We start from the raw sequence: 23,892 nt of genomic DNA on the forward strand, positions 1-23,892 counted from the left end.
AATCAAGGTTTTGACATTTTTGTCACAGTCTAAAAGAATATTTCACACCCCCCACTTCCTACACACCCTTACCTGTCAAAGTCATGTATTTTATGTCAACCTCTCAAAACACAGTTAAATTATATAGGCTTATTGTTATGATGAGAGTTAATAGTATAAATGGATCACAAAATTGTTTGACTTTAAAAAGCCAACTTGAAGAGATTGAGAAATGCTGCTTTAGTTGGAATTTGCGTATGCTATTATTGCCCACCAGTAACTGAAAGCCCATACTGTCACATAGGTGTGGCAGTTGGGCCAAATTATCCACCCTCTGTGCAGTCTTCCTCATACAACCAATGAAACTGTTGCATGCAAATTAGCTGTAGAGTAAGAGTAGTGATTAGTTGCGTTACCTTCGCTATTACAATGGTCTAGGACTCTTGGCATAGCATAGGTACATGCCTTACTGTAGCTGTACACTGTGTGGGTGTAATTCATATAGTTAAAATGGCAAGTTCCAAATTTCTCCCCTCCTCCCCCACACTTTTACTGCTGAGTGGGGCTGTAGAGGGAGAATAATGGAGAGGTTTTTCTCTCCCCTTTACCACTCCTTTTTGAAATTTCAGTTTGGATTTGAATCAAAACAAAAATTTTGAATTGAAGCTAGACACAAAAAGATTCATGAAAAAGAGAAACAATACAATAAGATTTTCTTAGGAAAAAACCTGAACAAGTTTTGTTTCAAAATTTTCTCAGGAAAAAAAAATCAGAACATTTTTGTTTTAAAATTTTCATCAGAAAAAATATGAAACATTATGCCCTGCACCCTGGATTCCACAAAGCCTCATGTGAATTAAGGAATATGGGAATTTATTTATTAAATCCATTGTATATTTCATTTTTTTATTTTTTAAAATAATTAGATAAGTTGCCACTTCCCACAAAAAAAAAAAAGTTGTAATTGACTCAATATTGAGTTGCTTCTGTTCTCATTAAACAAATATTAAAATCAGAGGAAAATATGGTGGGAGTACAAGGCTGAGCATTAATTTAAATGACATTTCTTCCTCATATTTGAATTCACAGAGAGACACTTTCTCTCTTATTAAACTTAAGTAAAGTGTTAAGTGTTGGGCTTGGGGGTGGGAGGGGAGTTCGAAGAAGGAACTAACAGGTGAAAATCACAAAGCACACAAGATGATATTGTAATATTAGAGTGTCATTATTATGTTTAAAACTATGAAACCCTCACCAAAGGACTTGTCACCACTGAATCAGCAGTGTCTCCGCTGACTTGAAAATGAACCCTCTCCCTTTCCATCAATCTAAATCACTAAGTGTCTTTATGCAGTCTTGGGAAGCTGTTGAATAATGTGCCTTTTCACATATTGCAGCTCAGCATAATATCCACAGTCATCATTCTCCTGATAAGTGCAATAGCAGCTTCTCAGATCTTTACTTGAAACTACAAAAACATATTGCCTTTCTTTTGTTCTCCACAAAATATTTCATTTTTTTTCTAAAATCAATGTGAAGCAAAGAACAGCATTACTTTTCCTAAGAGAAAAGCTGAATGTGTTATTACACAGAGGGAAAAAAATCAAATTGATTTTTTTTTATTTTTGTATATTCAGCAGCTCCTTTATGTAGCCATTAAAAGGGAGTCCTAATATATATAATAGTATTAGTTTCATGCTGTTTGCAGGTGAGAAGTAAATATTTAGGAGACAAGGAATAATCTTGGTCCCTTCATAATCCTACTGGCTACAATTGAGGAGGCTTTAAGACATTCAGAAAAATAGGACTTTGGATAAATGATGAATGAGTGAATGCACTGATATATGAGTTTTTATGTACAGGTAGTTATGTGCTACTCACTGTACTATTGGAGTACTTTAAAAAACATGAATGGATTTATCCTTACAACAGTCCTGTTAGGTAGCAGAGTATTATCTCCTCAAGGTCAAATGTGGGGGAGTGGAAGATAGAAATAGCATGATCCAGCCACAAATAAAGCTTCATCCACAAAAGGCATTCCTTTCACCGGAGACACCATTCACTTACAGCAGATGTTTAAAATATGATTAGATCTGCTCTGTGGTTCCTTGAGGTTAGCTTCCCTTCAGTGGGATTCAAATACACCCATGGGCTTGTTGGGTTCCTTAGGCCTGGCTCCAACTAGGTGAAGCTCAGAGGCCTCCCTGGCATTACAGTAGTAGACTTTTTGGAATTGACTCCTTTTTGAGTTAAAAAAAAACAGCTAATCGTGGTAACTTCAAGACAATTGTGGTGCCAAAATAATACATTACTCATAGTATAAATCTTTTTAATATGATCCTTCTTCTCACTTTTCACATGCTTTGATTAGAGTGAAGTAGTTAACAATATTGGCATTTAAATGATCATTGGGTTCTGCATTAACATTTGTTTGAGATGAATGGGGCAATACATTCCTCAGAGCTATTGTTTCAGGCTCTCAGCAGACTCAGAGAGAGACAACATATGGATCATATTTTGAAGATTTTCTCCCTATCGTAAGTGCTAGAGTGCTCCTTTTCTAAAAAAAATGAAAGCTTACATTCTGGAGCACAATGTGGCAGCTTGGGAGAAGCATTAGTGCCCTGTACACGTGCATGATTCCTCTCCAGGGTGATTCCTATTATCCCCAGTTTTTACACGGGGAACTGAGACACAGAAAGAATAAGTGCTCATATAAGAAATCTCTGGTAGAGCCAGAAACTGAACCTAATTCTCCTGAGTCCAAGTGCAATGCCTCAAACACAAAAGCATCCTTCCTCCCCCATATAAGGAGATTATCTGGGTTGACTCATAATTGTGGCAAAATAATCTTACCATAAAGTTAGAACTGGAATATTTTGACAAACTGAAGCTAAGAGTAAACATTAGAACCAAACTTTTGGTATTATTATTACTACTATCAGTGGTTTGAAAGGAAATAACTTTTTTTCATAATCAATTTGCTTAAAATTTGGTTCCACTCTGAAAAGTGGCCCTCTTAAAATGGCACTGTGGAATTGTGGGGGACCATATTTATTGTCTCCATTATCTTAGGATGAAATTCTCAATTTACAAGTAAACAGATAGGCCATGGAGGAGAATGATGGGTTTTATTTTTCCCCACCAACTGTATACAGCTTAGGATCTCACAGTCAAATTGAGTTAATCCTTTGTTACAACCCCATTTCCAATAATGATCTGGCAGACCAATATTCTGTCTAGAGTTACATGTACACATTTTTTTGTGTTTCTGTAAGGTTAAAATGTGAGTCACAATTCCTCCCTGATTCTTCCATTGCACTGGGAAGGAATTAGTTACTACCTTCCTATATCTGGAGGAGCTTACTTCTCCACTGCATAGCAAGCTGCATGGAATGTGGAGGGAGGAGCACAAGTTGGAGGAGGGAAGATTTTGGAGATGGTACCATAAAGTCAGTGTGTGACCGGCTGTGACTAGAATGTTAGTTACAGTTGCAGCACCTCTGTAAATAGTTCTTTTTTAAAAAGAGACAGTTTAGTTTAAGAAAGTTGGAAGTCCTCATGTTATTACCCAGCATGCAGTACACGAAACACCCTGTGCACCAGGCCAGCTACCTCAGCCAGCATGTGCGTGAGGAGCAGGGAGGAAGAACAGAAGAGAACATTCACATCATGAATAAGTGTGACAGAATTTGAGATTACAAGTCTTCTGTGTGGTTGCTCACACAGAGCAGAATTTAGGGCGGAATTTTATCCTGCAAATGGAACTATTTAACAATTCTGTTGAGGAATATGCAGAAAATAGAATCTAGCTCATTCTGTCATAACTCCACATGCTTCAGAGGGCTATCAGGATATAGCAAAGAATGTATTATTTGCCATTATAGCTGTCTGATATGAATCACAGGATGTAGATCTGAGTCAGAAGGTGCCATTTTTATATTGTCTCCAGAGTAGACTAGCCCCTTGGAACTTAGAGTGCATGTTTGTGAACCCCTTACTTACACTGAGGTGCAGTTACAGACAAGCAATTCCACTGACTGCTCACTACTGTGAGTAAGAGGCTCATAATAAAGACATATTAGGAGCAAAATCTTAATCCCATTGAAGTTACAGGCAAACTTCCCATTGAAATAATTGGAATCAGGATTTAGCCCTAAACATGGCCTGAGTCTATGACTCTTACTTACATTGAATAATATCTTAGTCAGAATGCAGTCCCATTAAAACTTCAACAGCTATCATAAGTAAAAACAGAGAACCTGAACTCATGTCTTACTAAGTAAATTCAGAAGTAACTCTCACATATTTTGGGTTAAGATGGATATTTAACAGTTACAGAACATTACATTTTGTTTTTATAATGTCCATTTATCTATTTTGAAAAAAAAAAAGTCATTCTATGGAGTATTTCATGCCTGTAACAGAGCTATAGTGTTTTGATGATATTATACCCAAGAGTCAAACAAACATCTAAGAAGTGAAAGATAAAAAGACAGTTAATTATATTTATTGCAATAATCCACTGAAAATTAAAATAGCAAGGAAGATTTATTTTCCCAAACTTTCCCAATTAATATGTTCCTGTCATAAATATAAAGGGAAGGGTAAACCCCTTTAAAAACCCTCCTGGCCAGAGGAAAAATCCTCTCACCTGTAAAGGGTTAAGAAGCTAAAGGTAACTTCGCTGGCACCTGACCAAAATGACCAATGAGGAGACAAGATACTTTCAAAAGCTGGGAGGAGGGAGAGAAACAAAGGCTCTGTGTCTGTCGGTATGCTGCTTTTTGCCGGGGATAGACCAGGAATGGAGTCTTAGAACTTTTAGTAAGTAATCTAGCTAGGTATGTGTTAGATTATGATTTCTTTAAATGGCTGAGAAAAGAACTGTGCTGAATAGAATGACTATTTCTGTCTGTGTGTCTTTTTTGTAACTTAAGGTTTTGCCTAGAGGGATTCTCTATGTTTTGAATCTAATTACCCTGTAAGTTATCTACCATCCTGATTTTACAGAGGTGATTCCTTTACTTCTATTTACTTCTATTTCTATTAAAAGTCTTCTTGTAAGAAAACTGAATGCTTTTTCATTGTTCTCAGATCCAAGGGTTTGGGTCTGTGGTCACCTATGCAAATTGGTGAGGATTTTTACAAACCTTTCCCAGGAAGTGGGGTGCAAGGGTTGGGAGGATTTTGGGGGGAAAGACGTGTCCAAACTACGTTTCCCAGTAAACCCAGTTAGAGTTTGGTGGTGGCAGTGGATATTCCAAGGACAAAGGATAAAATTAATTTGTACCTTGGGGAAGTTTTAACCTAAGCTGTTAAAAGTAAGCTTAGGAGGTTTTCATGCAGGTCCCCACATCTGTACCCTAGAGTTCAGAGTGGGGGAGGAAGCTTGACAGTCCCAATGCAACACCTTAGATATACTTTTCAAATGAAGTTCTTTTCTTTGTTTTATAGGCTTAAATATGAAAATGATCAGAAAAATGTGTACATAAAAAGTTAAACATTTTAAAAAGTGTTTAAAATGTGTCCCCAAAGAGCAGCAAAATCTGTGATAGGTTTAGATTAGCTTATACCACATTAACCCCAGGTGTCAGTGATATTTAGTAACCGTACCTGTCCTGCAGACATAACATAATCAGGGTGCAATTGCGCATGCCTGTGCAGGAGGTTTGGAGATCGTGGTACATTACCAAACTAGTTCAGTAGCGCTTTTACCATGACACATGGCTGTGTGTGTGCATTAGGCTTATGAAATCAAAAGCAATTGTTGTTGTGATGGGGCAACCATTATTTTAATACCAGCCTCAAAGAAAATGAACACAATTTGCAAACATAGGCCTTGATACTGCAAGAGACATGTTTAACTTCACCCAAGTGGATGAAATCCTGGCTCTATTGAGGTCATGGCAAAAGTCCCATTGAAATCCTGGCTCTGCTGAAGTCACCCTATGAGCAGTCGCTGCTGAAGTCAGCGGGACTACTCAGAGGATGTAATATAAGGAATATGAATAAATCCTTGAAGTACTGACAGTTAATTTGCAGTTTTAGAACCTTACATTTCTTAATGGACTTCAGGAAGTTAGTGTTTTGTTTTTTTAAACAGGAACTTGTTGTTCTCCAAGTATTCAATGGATTTTTTCTGAAAGGGAAAGGAATTCCCCAGCAGAACAGGTGGAATTTTAATGCTACAAACCTTTTGCTTCAGAAATTAATACACATAATTGTCTTGTTTTGGTAGAAACATGTGGATTACATAATATTAGTTTCTTTGGTTGATTAAATCTCAAAAATCATGGCCAATTCATTTAACATATTGTCTTAAAAATGTCAAGCCTACATCTTGATACGATGTATATTTTTAACTAATAGTTTCCAACATTTGTTTATTTTAAATCTAAATCCTCACAATTCCATGTAATGAATAAATGAGATAAGGTAGAAATTTTCCCTTAAAGGAACAAACAGTGTGCTGTCAACATTATTTGATATAAATACAGTGTAATGATAGGAGACTGACATTTCATTTGACTGACGTAAGTTGACCATGACTTTAGAGATGTCTTGAAGTTCGGGAGTATCAACAAGCCTATATTTCAACCATGGTAAGAACAAGAAGTCTCTTGTTTTTCTACTACTACTCAAATTAATTTACCAATGGTGGGTGCTGTGTGCATTATTTTTTTATTTCCTGGACATTGAGATCTCTCTCTATCTAAAATACTTTTAAAGCTTCCAACATGATCCTCTACTTCCTGTCCTTTTCCTACTGCTCATTCCCTCCCCAGGTACAACAGGCACTATTTTAAGACCAAGGTATTATTCACATTGGTCTTTTCTAAATTCCTTGAAATAAAATACATTTCAGATGTCAAGTCCCAGATTGGGTCCCTAACTAAATTGCAAATGCATGTCTAGACCGGCAAGTAATAGTTAGCAGACACTTTAATTAGTAAAATCTAATAGTTTTTTTTACAATTTTAACAATTTTAACCTAATTGTTTATCAGTTAAGCTACCAAATTTTGATACAAAACTGGCCCTAAACATGTGTTCAGTGTGTACTAGGTCTTTGGAGTAGTGTTTGTCTTTTCTTAATCTCGTTCACCCAACATCTTGAAAGAAGAAAAGCAGGGGTCCATATTATCCTAGTTTATGAAACTCTCCCCTCTGAATTGAGGCAACACAAATAACCCTTCAAATGAATCACTTCTGACCTGTTCAGCTGCCGAACCTTCCTACACTCATACACAACGTGGATCACAATAGCCTGCAGGAGGATTTCATGCCTTATATTAGTCAGGGTACCACAAAAACTAGACATGACCTCCTTTGAATACTGTCTAGAGGAGAAACATGCATATATATTGATAGCGGTCCTGACCTAAACTTCTTACACTGTTCACATATTTCAATTAGCCTTTATCCATCTAAAAGGAAAATTATACAGGGAATACTATAGGGCAGTTTCTTTGTTCAATAACTCATAGCACTAATAAGCATTGAGGTGTTAAAGAACTGTTGAAACACTTTTGACTATAGGGATTGATTAGCAAGGCAAATTGGACTATTTAGATGAAAGTAATAAAACAATGTATATTTGCAGTTCCAATACATCAATTAGGCAATATATTAAAAAAGAAGTACTGAAAAAGACAGTTACCTTTTCCATAACTGGTGTTCTTCAGGATGTGTTGATTATGTCCATTCCATATTAGGTGTGTGTGCTTGCCACATGCACTGGTGCTGGAAGCTTTTCCCTCAGCAGTATCCGTAGGGGACCAGCTATGGCGCCCCTTGGAGTACCACCTGCATGGTGCAGTATAAAGGTGCCACTGGCTCCCCACCCCCTCAGTTCCTTCTTGCCAGAAACTCCAACAGTGGGGAAGGAGGGCAGGTCATGGGAATGGACATGAGCAACACATCCTGAAGAACACCAGTTACGGAAAAGGTAACTGTCTTTTCTTCTTCAAGTGCTTGCTCCATTCCATATTAGGTGACTCCCAAGCAGTACCCCTGGAGGTGGGTAGGAGTTCACGAACGTGTATATTGCAACACAGCTCTGGCGAACCTAGTGTAGTCTCTGGGCTGCTAAGTGATGGCATAATGCACCGTGAGCGTGTGGACAGAGGACCACGTAGTGGCTTTACAGATGTCTTGGATAGGGATATGTGCCAGGAAGGCCACCGAAGATGCCTGAGCACTAGTCGTCTGGGCTCTGACAATCGGCGGCGGCGGGACCCCCGCCAGGTCATAACAAGACCTTATGCAAGAGGTGATCCAATTGGAAATCCTCTGCAAAGACACTGGAAGGCCCTTCATCCTATCTGCTGTAGCGATGAAGAGCTGAGTTGATTCATGGAAAGGCTTGGTACCTTCTAGGTAAAAAGCCAAGGCCCTTCAGACGTCCAGCATGTGAAGAAACCTCTCTTCACTGGTCTTGTGTGGTTTGGGACAGAACACTGGGAGGAAGATGTCCTGGTTCATATGGAAGGTAGACACCACTTTCAGCAGGAAGGCCGGGTGGGCCACAGCTAAACTTTGTCTTCGTAGAAGACTGTGTAGGGCGGTTCTGAGGTCTAGGCTTTAATCTCGTCTCATCACTGTCACCACCACCAGGAACTTTTCATGACAGGTGGGAAAGGGAGCAGGAGCCCAGTGTCTCAAAGGGTGGGCCCATGAGCCTAGAGAGGACCAAGTTAAAATCCTACTGCGGGACAGGGGTCTGTACCTGTGGGAATAGTCTCTCGAGCCCTCTCAAGAATCTAACTTTCATGTCATGGGAAAACACTGTCTGGCCTTGGATCGGTGAGTGAAAAGCAGATATGGCCATGAGAGGCACTCTAATGGAAGAGTGTGCCAGGCCCTAGTTCCTCAAATGAAGCAGGTAGTCTAAGACAGACTGTATGGAAGAGCGCAAGGGAGAGATGCCACCCAGTGTGAGAACCTCATCCACTTGGCCAGGTAAGTCAGTCTGGTTGAGAGCTTCCTACTTTCCAGAAGGATCTGTTGGACCTCCTCTGAACAGGTCTGCTCCAGGTTCAGCCACGCAGCATCCATGCCAAGAGGTGGAGGGATGCAAGGTTGGGGTGTAAGAGCCGAGCGTGGTTCTGTGACAACAGGTCCGGTTGGTTGGGCAGGGGCCAAGGAAGAGCCACTGTTCATGAGAATGCCGGGCTAGTTCTGGCAAGGCCGTGCCGGGGCAATCATGATGACCTGCACCCTGTCTCTCTATCTTTCCCAGGACCTTGGTGATGAGTGAAATTAGAGGGAATGTGTACATCAGGCTCTCCAACCACGACATGAGGAAGGCATTGGAGAGGGAGTCCTTGCCCAGAACAAAACCAATGACATTTTCAGTTTTGCCTGGTGGCGAAGAGGTCCACTTGGAGTTTCCCACCTCTGAAAGATCATGTACTACTTCCAGGTGGAGCGACCACTCATGGTGAGAGGAGAAGGCCCTGCTGAGGTGATTTGCTAGCATGCTCTTGATGCCAGGGAGGAGACAAGCCTCCAGGTGGATCTCGTGGTCGATGCAGAAGTTCCAGAGATAGAGTGCCTCTTGGCAGAGAGCCAACAAGCATGCTCCCACTTGCCTGTTGATGTAGACCATCGAGGCTGTGTTGTCCATTAGGTCTCTCACCACCTTTCCCGATAGGTGGGGCAGGAAGACCCCACATGCCAAGCAGACCGCTCTGAGTTCTTTGATGTTTATGTATAGTGCCATCTCCTCTGGGGACCACATACCCGAGGTCTGGAGATCTCCAAGGTGCACATCCCAGCTGAGGTCTGAGATGTCTGATAATAACTCAACAGAGTGAGGAGGGTTGTTGAACAGAACTCCCTCTAGGACTGTCTAACGATCGGTCCACCATCAAAACGAGGTGAGTATCACCAGGGGGATGGTAATGATCTTTTCCAGGTAATCCCTGGAATGGGAATAGACCGTCGCCAGCCATTGCTGCAGGTGCTGCATCCGGAGCCTGGCATGGTGACAACGTATGTGCAAGGGTCCTGCACTTAGGACGGAAGAATCCAATGCACCGCTACAGACTAGGGGCCGAATGGCTAGGCAGCACTTCTGCGGAAAAGGACCTAGGAGTGACAGTGGATGAGAAGCTGGATATGAGTCAGCAGTGTGCCTTTGTTGCCAAGAAGGCCAATGGCATTTTGGGATGTATAAGTAGGGGTATAGCGAGCAGATCGAGGGACGTGATCGTTCCCCTCTATTCGACATTGGTGAGGCCTCATCTGGAGTACTGTGTCCAGTTTTGGGCCCCACACTACAAGAAGGATGTGGATAAATTGGAGAGAGTCCAGCGAAGGGCAACAAAAATGATTAGGGGTCTAGAACACATGACTTATGAGGAGAGGCTGAGGGAGCTGGGATTGTTTAGTCTGCAGGAGAGAAGAATGAGGGGGGATTTGATAGCTGCTTTCATCTACCTGAAAGGGGGTTCCAAAGAGGATGGCTCTAGACTGTTCTCAATGGTAGCAGATGACAGAACGAGGAGTAATGGTCTCAAGTTGCAGCGGGGGAGGTTTAGATTGGATATTAGGAAAAACTTTTTCACTAGGAGGGTGGTGAAACACTGGAATGCGTTACCTAGGGAGGTGGTAGAATCTCCTTCCTTAGAGGTTTTTAAGGTCAGGCTTGACAAAGCCCTGGCTGGGATGATTTAACTGGGAATTGGTCCTGCTTCGAGCAGGGGGTTGGACTAGATGACCTTCTGGGGTCCCTTCCAACCCTGATATTCTATGATTTTAAGTTGCCACGTGGTCCAGCAGATGCAGGTAGACCCTGGCTGTAGTCGGGGGAACGTGGACACCTCCCTGATAAGGTCTGACAATGTCCAAAACCTTCCTAATGGCAGGAACACTCTCGCACAGATCGAGTCAAGCACCACCCCGATGAATTCTATACTTTGCACTGGAACTAATGTAGACTTTCTGTCATTCACCAATAGGCCCAGAGAGCAGCACGTGGCTTGCAGTACCGCAACATCCTTTTGGATCTGAGACCTGGAGCTGCCCTTTACCAGCCAGTGATCAAGGCACGGATATATCTGGATACCCTGGTGCCTGAGGAAGCTGCCACCACCGACATGCAGTGTGTAAATGTCTTTGGTGCTGTTGCCGGGCCAAATGGGAAGACCGTATATTAATAGTGGCCAATAGGAGCATGAATCGAAGAAAACACCCATGTCCTTGGAAGATCGTTATGTGGAAGTATGTGTCCTTTAGGTCAAGGACAGCATACCAGTATCTCGGATCCAGGGAGGGGTTGATATAGGCCAGGGAGACGATGTGGAACTTTAGCTTTTTTAGGTACTTGTTGAGGTCTCGCAGGTCCAGAATGGGACTTAGTCTGCCCTTGACCTTTGAGATTAAAAAAGTATTGGGAATAAAACACGCTGTTCCTGCACTTGAGAGGAACTTCCTCCACTGCTCACAACTGCAGCAACCCTTGAACCTCCTGCACGAGAGATTCTCATGAGAAGGATCCCTGAAGAGGGACGGAGAAGGGGGCTGGGGAGGGGTAGAAAGAAACTGGAGGGTATAGCCCTGCGCCACTGTATTCAGAACCCAGACATATGAGGTTATAGTGGTCCATGCAGGGAGAAAAAGGGAAAGGCGATTGGAAAAAAACTGGGGAAGATGGATCTGGGGAATAGGCTGGTAGGTTTCCCTCAAGCGCAGCCTCAGAATGGTCACTTGGTTTCTTGTTTATTTCAGATGGATCCCGACTGAGCGGGGGATGAAGGAGGATGCCTTGGTCAGCGTTTATAGCCCTTGGCCTTCTTATGAGGCGGGTTCTGCCAAGGATGGCTCCCTGGTCCCTGAGGCTGTTGCAGTTTGAACCACTTATGTGCTGGGCCTGGGACGTACAGCCCCAGAGTTTTCCAGGTGGTATAGGAGTCCTTTAAACCGTGCAGCTTGATATCAGTCTGTTCTGCAAATAGGGCCTGGATGTTGAAGGGAAGGTCCTGTATCGATTGCTGAGCCTCGGCGGACAAGCCCAAGAAGAGCAGCCAGGAAGCTCGCCGCATAGAGATGGCAGAGGCCATGGTGCGGGCTGCAGAATCTGTTGCATCTGAAGCTGCCTGGAGGGCTGCTCTGGCTACCGCTATACCCTCCTCAACGATCGCCTGAAATTCCTTCCTGGATCCTTTGGGGAGCAAAGCCTCTAACTTTGCCATGGCCTGCCGCATGTTGTAATCATAGAGGCCAAGGAGGGCTTGGTCATTGGCCACTGTCAATTGCAGGCTGGAAGATGAATAAACTTGGCGTCCAAAAAAATCCAGCCTCCTTGAGTCTTTGTTTTTGGGGGTCGCCCCGGGTTGACCTTGCCTCTCTCTGTGGTTAAGTGCCTCAACCACCAGGGAATTGGGGGCCAGGTGAGAATATAAATACCCATGCCTCTTGGTTGGCAAAAAGTAATTGTGCTTGACCCTTTTGGAGATGGGGGCAAGGAGGGAGTCTGCCAAAAGGCAGTGGTAATCTTTGATACCCCCTCATGAAGGGGTAAAGTCATCTTGGCAGGAGCCAAGGAGCAGAGGATGTCAAACAGGGAGTCCGAGGTCTCCCTCAACTCCTTAGCCTGAAGCCCCAGGTTAGATGTGACCCTCTTCAATAGTTCCTGCTGTGCCTTAGCACCATCCTGAGGAACTGGGTGAGGGGGCTCTGTGATAGCCTTGTTTGGTGATGACGAGGATGATGCTGGTACTGCGGGAGCTTCAACGTCCATTAGTGGTCCAGCAGGCTGTTCCCCTGGGTCCTCCTGGACCTATGGGATCCTTCCCCCCAAGTCTCAGGCACTGGAGGGGATCAGAATGTTGAGGCTGCTGGCCTGTCTGAGGTTCCTGACTCTGAGCGGGCAGCCTGGGAAGGCTGGGTGAACCCACAGGGGTTCCATGGGCACCATGGTGCCAACCACTGTGCCTGGGGTCATAGGACAGGTTTCAGTGCTGATGATGTATGTGGCACTGCAGGCACCAGAGGCTGCCCCACAGTTAGGGAACCCTGCTCCATGCCAGAGCTATGGCCAGAGCAGTCGCTACCCAGCAACCAGGATTGACAAACTCTTGGCTGGGATGATTTAGTTGGGGATTGGTCCTGCTTTCAGCAGGTGATTGGACTAGATGACCTCCTGAGGTCTCTTCCAACCCCAATCTTCTATGATTCTATGACTGGGCAGAGCAACAGCTCTTATCTGACTAGTACCAGTCACTGCTCCTAGAGGTAAATCTGTCCGAATGGGTCGGACGTCTTGGTTGAGGGCCTCAGGGACTGATAGTGTTTGGTGGATCAGCATCAGAAACCCGGCGATCTATGCCTTATACTACCCGACCGGTAATGGGACATTGAGCGGGACCAGGAGTGATCACAAGCCGGTTTCCGGGAGGAATGTCCCAAATATGGTGGTCCCCGTCTTGGATACCAATGACAACAGTCAGGTGACCAGTGGCTTCAGTCCCCCAGTCGGTCCCGGAATCTGTACTGAGCTCTCAGCAATGCGAGGGGTCAGTCTTGGTGATCCTGCCGGGAGGCGCCTGCCCCTGTGGGTCTGCGCCAGGCTACTGGTGAGATACTCCTTGAATCCCGCTGTCGGTGCACAAGGTCTGGGGACTGAACAGGGCTCTGCTGAGCCTGCCTCTCTGGCTCTGAGGCATGACAGCTTCAGGAAGGTGAGTGGTGGCGGGACATCCCACAATATGGGGAACTGTTTAAATGATTTAATTGGGGATCGGTCCTGCTTTGAGCAGGGAGTTGGACTAGATGACCTCCTAAGGTCCCTTCCAACCCTGATATTCTATGATTCTATGGTGTCGCTGAGGCAGAGACATATGTTGAGGTCCCAAGGCAAGACTGGGGTACCACCGGAGCCAGTGTGGGTGACACCAGAAGAATCAGGATCTCCTCAGCTGCCTGTAGGGCTTCAGACTTCAACGGCACCTGAAGCTGATGGAAGCCTGTACCGCTATCTGGAGTCGCAGGCAATCTATGGGATGGACTGCACTGCTCAACTTGAGCTGGGACCCGACTTCCTGAAGAGGGCATTGAGCTGCCCACCATGGGTCTTGGCTCACCCTCAGCCTTCTCCTTTCCCTTAAAGGCAGTAGGAGATCTCCCATCCCTGTCTTCTTAGGCTTCTTGACTGGAGCCGCAGAGCGGGATTGGTGCTGGCTTGTGGACAGCACCAACTGAGCACTGTGCACTGACACTGCGGGGCTCAGTGCCAAGTCGGACTGTTGCTCCAATGCTGGGGTGAGTGCTGACTCTATCAGGAGTGCTTTAAGGCGATTGTCCCGCTCCTTTTTCATCCTGGGTTTGAAGGACGTACAAAGACGACATTTGTTGCTTATGTTCCCTTCGCCCAAGCACCTTAGGCAGCTACTATGTGGATCACTGATGGTCTTCAGCTGTTTGCAATGATCAAAGGCTTAAAGCCTGGGAGCGAGGACATGCCCCATCCCCAGACTAAGTTCCGTTTAGGACTAATGAAGACTTTAGGAACTACTACTAAGGAAAACTAATTCAACTTCTAACTACATTCAACTATATTACAGAATTTACAAAGTTCGCAAGAACAGAGAATAAAACAATGCTAGCCGAAGCAGAAGATGTTCCAGCACCATCACTGGCAGCAAGAAGGAACTGAGGGTTCCATGTGGCCCCCACTCCAGAAGGTGCCAGAGCTGGTCCCCTACAGATATTGCTGAGGGAAAATTTTCCGGTACCGGTGCATGTGGCGAGCACACACACCTAACATGGAATGGACATGAGCAAGCACTCGAAGAACATTAAAATCTAATTACTGAAAGCACAGTGAGCCACAATATATAAAATAAGATAGCCAACATGTTTGTTTCCACCATATCAGAATTTTTCAATCTATAGTATTCCACAAAATGGTAACAATGAGTAACACAACTATAACTGGCACTTAAAAGCCCCTTAGACTTCAACACACATGCAGTTCCTACCTGAAGTCAGAGCCTGCCCTCTTCCCATTCTCAGGAATTCCAGGATCAGGACACATGTCAGATGTGACTGCATCCCCACCTTGACTCACTGCAGTTAGAATTAAAAAAGAAGAAGGAGAAACAAAAAGAACAGTTAGTCTTAAAACTAAGTAAATGATTCTTCAGCCATCCACACTTCAAGTTCTACAAGAGGAACATTATCTATATGCTCAATATATTTTCAGGACGATAATACAAATAAAGACAACAAACTGCATCTTAATATACATTTGTTTCATAGATTCCCAGGCCAGAAGGGCCCATTGTGATAATCTAGCCTGCCTTCCGTATAACATAGGCCAAAGAACCTCCCCAAAATAATTCCTAAAGCTTGTATTTTAGAAAACATCCAATCTTGATTTATAAATTGTCTGTGACCGATAATCCACCACAACCCATGATAAATTGTTCCAATGATTAATTACTCTCACCATTAAAAATATACACAGTATTCCTGGTCTGAATTTGGATGGTGTCAATGTCCAGCCATTGGATTGTGTTATACCTTTCTCTGCTAGACTGAGGAGCCCATATTTTTCCTCATGTAGGTACTTATAGACCAGGGGTACCCAGACTTGGTTCACGGCTTGTTCAGGGTAAGCCCCTGGTGGGCCGCAAGACGGTTTACCTGGACGTCCACAGGTACAGCTGCTTGCAGCTCCCAATGGCCACGGTTCACTGTTCCCAGCCAATGGGAGCTGCAGGAAGCGGCGCAGGCTGGGCCACCACTTCCAGGATCGGCAAACCGTGGCCACTGGGAGCTACAAGAGGTCATACCTGTGGACACTCAGGTAAGCAAAGTATCTCACGGCCAGCCAGGGTCTTACCCTGAACAAGCCATGAACCAAGTTTGGGAACCCCTGTTATAGACCAATCAAGTTGCTCCTTAAGCTTTTTTGTTAGGTAAATAGATTTTGCTTCTTGAGTCTAGGCATGTTTTCTAATCTTTTAATCATTCTTGTGGCTTTTCTCTGAACCCTCTCTAATTTATCAATATCCTTCTTCAATTGCAGAAACCAGAAATGGACACAGTATTCCATCAATAGTTGCCCCAAATCTAAATACAGAAATAAAATAACCTCTTGACTCGTACTAGAAATTCCCTGTTCATGCATCCAAGGATAATGCCAGAGTGTTGCATTATCCATCATGAGCCCCAAATCTTTTTCAGGGTACTTCTTCCAGGCTAGAGTCACCCATCTTTTAAGTAGGGCTTACAGTCTTTGTTCTAGATGTATACATTTAGCCATATTAAAATGCATATTATTTGCATGAGGCCAGCATACCAAGAAATCCAGATCACTCTGAATCAGTGACATATCCTCATTATTTACTGCTCCCCCGATTTGTGTGTCATCTGCAAACTTATCAGTGTTTTTAAGTTTTCCATCCAGTTAATTAATAAAAAAGTTAAAGGACCAAGAACCAATCCCAGTAGGACCCCACTAGAAACACATGTGTTCAGTGGAATAGTATATTGATTTACTCCTGGCCAACTCAGGAATATGTGAAAGCGCTAAGGCAGCTTGAAGTCTCCATTGTGCCCTTTCCCCCACATCAGGTAGAGTAGAGTCTGTATTCTCCCCTCACACACACCCACACAGCTGTTACAGACAAATTTGTATAAAGTTATGGTCCTCACAGAACTAAGACTCTGATTTTACTTGTAAAGTGTGTGATTATGTTTTTATCTTCTATCTAGAAAGTGGTAACTCTTAGTTATTTATGTAATATGCTTAAATATTATATTGATTACAAATATACAGATAATGGCATACAAAATACCTTTACAGTATATGGCCCTCACAAAAATGAATATAAATACATTCAGTCTCTCTCTCTCTCTCTCTGTCTGTCACATACACACACCTTCCGTTTCTTCTTTGCTTCCCTCCATGAAGGATAGAGGAAGAAAAAAAACATGTCATCTTCAGAATCTCTGAAAACCCTTTAAGGATAAGGTAGTACTCTCTTCCTGAATATAGAAAGTGTAGTTAGTTGGAATGTTTTAGCAGCACAGACTGAATTAGACAGGCCTGAGTAGATTACAGATGACAGAAGACAGCATTGCGATTGAGAGGTGATGGGAGATTAGATGTAAATTTCTCAAGCAGTGATAGGCTTTTGAATGGAATAAGGTGACATAGAGGAAGCATGGTGACAAACAGGTTATGTACAATCAGAAGATAAGAGCTATAAATCCTGACTGACTGTTCCAGCAGAATCATGGGCAATTAATTTATGTGAAAGCTAAAGCTTTATACAAGATGAGAAATACTCATGGAAATCAATTCATATAAAAAAGGCATTGCAGTGCTACAAAAATACAGCTAAGTAAAAAGCTCTTGTAAGTGCAGAATTGCTTGCCTCAAGTATAGCTGCCTCCTGAAACTGATAAAATTGCAATAATTATGGCACATTTAAACGTCTGAATCACCTCCATTCTTGTCTCAGAGATGCAATGATTTTAAAGATATAGAAAATAGCAACACCCACCAGCCTATCAGAGTTAAAAACTGTATTTATCTCCTTTCTCTGTCTCTGATACAGTATATTGTCTGTTCCAAAAATGTTCAAAATCAGCTGATGAAAGATTATCATAATGTGAGAGATGTATTTCCGGATACAGCTAAAAAAAATGAACATTCTAGCTATGAAACATAACAGTAACTTAAAGGAAGTTCCTTCCTGGTATATTGTGACATAAATCAAATTGTTATGAGTAAAAATCCAATTCTGGAGCTTCTGACTCACAGTATTTCCATATTAGTGTATGCAACGTGAACATTTTCTCTATCCAAGGTGATGATCAAGGAAACATTTCCAGGCTAAGGGCCTGATCCTCCAGTAGTTAATGTATACAAATAAGTCTTATTAAATAGTACTACTTACGTGAATATGAATTATTTCATTTCTGCACTGTGATTAAGAATGAGACAAACTAGTGTATAAACAAAAATATTTATTCTTAGAGTTCAATTTTGCTAGCTACATTTATTCTTCCAGAAGAGTTCATCTCTAAATATATACAAAAAGTTTGTTACAAGAGTCAATTTTAAAGCATGATTATAGTCAGAAAACTACCCTTGCTAAACTAACCACTTCCTGTTGCATATATGCTTCTAACAATATCTAATCTTCTTATATTTCCTCAGGTTTCTGACAAAGTCAAGTATTTACTACTGTCATAAGAACAGCCCTACTGGGTCAAACCAAAGGTCCATCTAGCCCAGGATTCTGTCTTCTGACAGTGGCCAATGCCAGGTGCCCCAGAGCGAATGAACAGAACAGGGAATCACCAAGTGATCCATTCCCAATTGCCCATTCCCAGCTTCTGGCAAGCACAAACGTGTCATTATAGCTATGTTAGAGTAAGCTGGATTCTATTCTGTCCCACACATCGTCAACACAACAGGCAAACAAATTCTGATTCCACAGTGTTAATGCTGAGAGCAAAGCAGAAATCTTTATTTTCAGATATAAGGTTTAGCAACCAGGAAAAAAAAACACAAAAACAAAAAAAAACCCTGACCAAAAATGTTTTCATTTGTCAAGGCTGCAAATTTGACAGAGCTATTTTTCAAGAGTAAGAACTAGGAAACCTCAAGATAGTATTTTCAGTCACTTTAAACCTTTATCATAAGCACCCTTACAACAACAGGAGCAACTCTGCCTGTGGCATGGTGGTTTAAGTTTGAGTTCAGAGGTCCGTAATTATGGAGAATCTTTTGTACTTTCCACTGAGGACTAATTTGGAGCAGTGTGTTGAAATAAGCAAGTTAAACATAATTTTTAAAAAAGCTGGAAATTTTACTCCAAGTAATTTCATTGTTCAAAATGGTTTTACTGTATATCATCTCCACAAAGTGGCTTGATTTTCCTCATAAAAACGGCTGTACTGGGTCAGACCAATGGTCCATCTAGCCCAATATTCTGTCTTCCAACAGTGGCCAATGCCAGATGCTTCAAAGGGAATGAACAGAACAGGGAAATCCCCCATCCTCCAGTGATCCACTCCCCCCTTCTCCAGTCCCAGCATTTGGTAGTCAGAGGCATAGAACACCCAGAACATTGGGTTGCATTCCTGATCATCTTGGCTAATATCCACCAATGGACTTATTCTCCATGAACTTATCTAATTCTTTTTGAACCCAGTTATTCTTTTGACCTTCACAACATCCCCTGGCAATGAGTTCCGCAGGTTGACTGTGCGTCATGTGAAGAAGTACTTCCTTTTGTTAGTTTTAAATCTGCTGCCTATTAATTTCATTGGGTGACCCCACTTCTTGTGCTATGTGAAAGGGTAAATAGTACTTCCTTGTTCATTTTCTCACACCATTCATGATTCATATCCCACACCCCTCAGCTGTCTCTCTTCCCAGCTGAACAGTCCCAGTCTTTTTAATCTCTCCTCGTGTGGATACTGTTCCATACTCTTACTCATTTTCGTTGCTCCTCTCTGTACCTTTTCCATTTCTTTTATATATATATATAGATGGGGGTGACCAGAACTTCACACAGTATTCAAGGTGTGGATGTATCATTGATTTATACAGTGGCCAAGCATGTTTCAATGCAAAACCTGATGTTCCTGCACAAGAAATTTATAACTTTTTAAATATCTGATTTTTCTCTGGAAAATACTATCACATTTTTAGTGAAAATTTGCCTGTTTTCACTTTCAAATGAGCCTGGTTCAAAGATGAATACCACAAGTCAACAGGTTCACAGTGTCTCCATACAGATGGCTTTTGACTTATTCAGGTACTATGGGATTTGGATGTTCTAGTGAAAGAACCGCTGCTTAATCAATTAAAATGGAACTTTCCCTAACCCCCAAATGAATGTTCTTCACAAGAGAAGTATTTCAGAATTTTCCTCTTCACCACAGCCCTTTCTCCTCACATTTACAGGTACTTTTATGAGAGGGGGGATCCAGGCCAGTGTTCATCCAGAAGTGTACTGCTCCTTTAAATATGGCAAGGATCATACCTCTAGGATCTACCACATCTTGCAGTACAGGATTTGTTAAACATGGTCCAAGCTCTTACTTTGTGTTTTCCACTAGGGAAGATCAAACATCTTGATCTTGTTACAGTCTATAGAGGCATGATATGTTGTCATAACAAAATAACTCCTGTTCCTTGCACAAGACAAGCTTGTCTGATCTTACCTTTTCAGGTTGTTGGTGGGGGGGGAGGGGAGAACAAATTGCTCAACTTAAATCAAGCCATTGATTACCTTCAGTAGTTTAGATGTCTTGAAGGTTCTCTATAAATGTTTAATATTCAGATGTACTACAAGTCTTTTGCTTGTTAACATTGTGGTATTTACCCAGAATTTGCCCTTTATCAACACTTCTCTCCATTTTCCAATAATTATTTCTTTGGCATCAAGATTTTTGACCTCACTTGTACTGAAAACTTTTGAAAGACATACAAGTGGACCCAACTAAGAGTTTCTTATCTCCCCCCACAATCATTGGGGACACCACCACTATCCTCCCTGAAACAGAAATCTAACATGGTCATCATCTTCATCTATGACATCTCTCTAGAACCTCACATCCAGGCTATGTCTAAATCTTGCTTATTGTTTTTTGCATCAGAAGATATGGCCTTTTCTATTCAGCCACATGGCTAAAACTGTTATCATCTCACATCTTGATTACCACAATATGTTTTTATTTGGCCTTGATAAATGAGTCTTGTCTCACTTACATCCATTCAGAATATTGCTGCAAAGATCATTCTCTTAACCTGTTTATGTCACCTGTCTCTTAACATTCCTCCACCAGTTTCCCCTTCTCTATTACATCAAACATCAGATGCTAGTTTTCACTTTCAAAGCCTTTCAGGGCCTAATCCCATTCTAGCTAGCATCTCTCAATCAGTATCAAAATGTTGACCCCCCAACCTCCCATTGATCCATGATGCCAGTCTCCATCACCTCTTGTTAAATGTTTCAAACAGACACCTTTGTCCTTTTTCCCATGATGCCCCTCACAGTTAGACTCATAGACTCATAGATATTAAGGTCAGAAGGGACCATTATGATCATCTAGTCTGAGCTCCTGCACAATGCAGGCCACAGAATCTCACCCACCCACTCCTGCAATAAACCTCTCACCTATGTCTGAGCTATTGAAGTCCTCAAATCATGGTTTAAAGACTTCAAGGTGCAAATAATCCTCCAGCAAGTGATCCATTCCCCATGCTACAGAGGAAGGCGAAAAACCTCCAGGGCGTCTTCCAATCTGCCCTGGACGAAAATTCCTTCCCAACCCCAAATATGGGGATGAGCTGAACCCTGAGCATGTGCACAAGATTCACCAGCCAAATACCCAGGAAAGAATTCTCTGTAGTAACTCAGATCCCACCCCATCTAACATCCCATCACAGGCCATTGGGCCTATTTACCATGAAAAGTTAAAGATCAATTAATTGCCAAAATCATGTTATCCCATCATACCATCTCCTCCATAAACTTGTCGAGTTTAATCTTGAAGCTAGATAGGTCTTTTGCCCCCACTGCTTCCCTTGGAAGGCTATTCCAGAACTTCACTCCTCTGATGGTTAGAAACCTTCATCTAATTTCAAGTCTAAACTTCCCGATGGCCAATTTATATCCATTTGTTCTTGTGTCCACATTGGTACTGAGCTTAAATAATTCCTTTCCCTCTCTGGTATTTATCCCTCTGATATATTTATAGAGAGCAATCATTCTCCCCTCAACCTTCTTTTGGTTAGGCTAAACAAGCCAAGCTCCTTGAGTCTCCTTTCATAAGACAGGTTTTCCATTCCTCGGATCATCCTAGTAGCCCCTCTCTGTACCTGTTCAAGTTAGAATTCATCCTTCTTAAACATGGGAGACAAGAACTGCATGCAGTATTCCAGATGAGGTCTCACCAGTGACTTGTATAATAGTACTAACACCTCCTTATCTCTACTGGAAATACCTCGCCTGCATTAGTTGCATTAGTTTTTTTTTCACGGCCATATCACATTGGCAGCTCATAGTCATCCTGTGGTCAACCAATATTCCAAGGTCCCTCTCCTCCTCTGTTACTTCTAATTGATGTGTCCCTTTAGTTATAAATTAGCTTATAACTAAAATTCTTCTTATTAATCCCTAAATGCATGACCCTGCATTCTCACTATTACATTTCATCCTATTATTATTACTCCAGTTTACAAGATCATCCAGATCCTCCTGTATGATATCCCGGTCCTTCTCTAGATTGGCAATACCTCCCAGCTTTGTATCATCTGCAAACTTTATAAGCACACTCCCACTTTTTGTGCCGAGGTCAGTAATAAAAAGATTAAATAAGATTGGTCCCCAAACCAATCCCCGAGGAACTCCACTGGTAACCTCCCTCCAGTCTGACAGTTGATCTTTCAGTATGACCCACTGTAGTCTCCCTTTTACCCAATTCCTTATCCACCTTTCAATTTTCATATTGATCCTCATCTTTTCCAATTTAACTAATAATTCCCCCTGTGGCACCATATCAAACGCCTTACTGAAATCTAGGTAAATTAGATCCACTGTGTTTCCTTTGTCTAAAAAATCTGTTACTTTCTCAAAGAAGGAGATCAGGTTGGTTTGGCACAATCTACCTTTTGTAAAACCATGTTGTATTTTGTCCCATTTACCATTGACCTCAATGTCCTTAACTACTTTCTCATTCAATTTTTTTTCCAAGACCTTGCATACTAAAGGTGTCAAAATAACAGGCCTATAGTTACCTGGATCACTTTTTCCCCCTTTCTTAAAAATAGGAACTATGTAAGCAATTCTCTAGTCATACGGTACAACCCCTGAGTTTACAGATTCATTAAAAATTCTTGCTAATGGGCTTGCAATTTCATGTGCCAATTCCTTTAATAACCTCGGATGAAGATTATCTGGGCTGCCCGATTTAGTCCCATTAAACTGTTCAAGTTTCGCTTCTACCTCAGATATGGTAATATCTACCTCCATATCCTCATTCCCATTTGTCATGCTACCATTATCCCTAGATGCTCATTAGCCTTATTAAAGGCTGAGGCAAAGTATTTGTTTAGATATTGGGCCATGCCTAGATTATCCTTAACCTCCATTCCATCCTCAGTGTTTAACAGTCTCACTTCTTCTTTCTTTGTTTTCTTCTTATTTATATGGCTATAGAACCTTTTACTATTGGTTTTAATTCCCTTTGCAAGGTCCAACTCTACCTGACTTTTAGCCTGTCTCACTTTATCCCTCCATGTTCTGGCCTCAATAAGTTAGCTTTCCTTGCTGATCCCTGCCATCTTCCACTCCCTGTACACTTTCTGCTTTTTCTTAATCACCTCTCTGAGATGCTTGCTCATCCAGCTTGGTCTACAACTCCTTCCTATGAATTTTTTCCCCTTTCTTGGGATGCAGGCTTCTGATAGCTTCTGCAGCTTTGACTTGAAGTAATCCCAGGCCTCTTCTGCCTTTAGATCCATAAATTCTTCAGTCCAATCCACTTCCCTATTAGACTGGTATCCACACTGCCCTTCCTCCTTATGTCCATTCTCCTACCCATGGCTGTATCCTTTCTTACTTTGTTTTCTGCCTTCTCAATGCTAAAATCCAGCATGGAGATTACCTGGACATCTCCCAACCATCTCCCCCAAATTCCAAGTTTAAAGCTCTCTTAATCAGTTGTGCCAGCCTCCATCCTAGAAGTCTATTTCCTTCCCGACTCAGATGAAGTCCATGCCGAGAGAACTGTCCTCTGTCCATGAATGCCTCCCAGTGGCCACACATCCCAAAGCCCTCCTCATAGCACCACTGCCTGAGCCATCTGTTGATAGTCATAATCTTGTCACACCTTTGTTGCCCTTCTCTAGGAACAGGCAGAATCCCACTGAAGA

General features: G+C 42.3%; 1 protein-coding gene across 4 annotated transcripts in view; it reads right to left on the reverse strand.

Moving 5' to 3' along the window:
• CSMD1 (CUB and Sushi multiple domains 1) overlaps nucleotides 1-23,892 on the reverse strand; it is a 2,000,616-nt gene that overhangs the window by 674,073 nt on the left and 1,302,651 nt on the right. For all 4 annotated transcript variants that reach the window (XM_073336216.1, XM_073336215.1, XM_073336217.1 and 1 more), the window contains exon 8: nucleotides 14,966-15,053. In XM_073336216.1, coding sequence (XP_073192317.1) covers nucleotides 14,966-15,053 — 88 coding nt within the window. The remainder of the gene's footprint in view (nucleotides 1-14,965; nucleotides 15,054-23,892) is intronic.

The sequence above is a fragment of the Lepidochelys kempii genome, chromosome 3 (assembly GCF_965140265.1).
Source record: "Lepidochelys kempii isolate rLepKem1 chromosome 3, rLepKem1.hap2, whole genome shotgun sequence".
Lineage (NCBI taxonomy): Eukaryota > Metazoa > Chordata > Testudines > Cheloniidae > Lepidochelys > Lepidochelys kempii.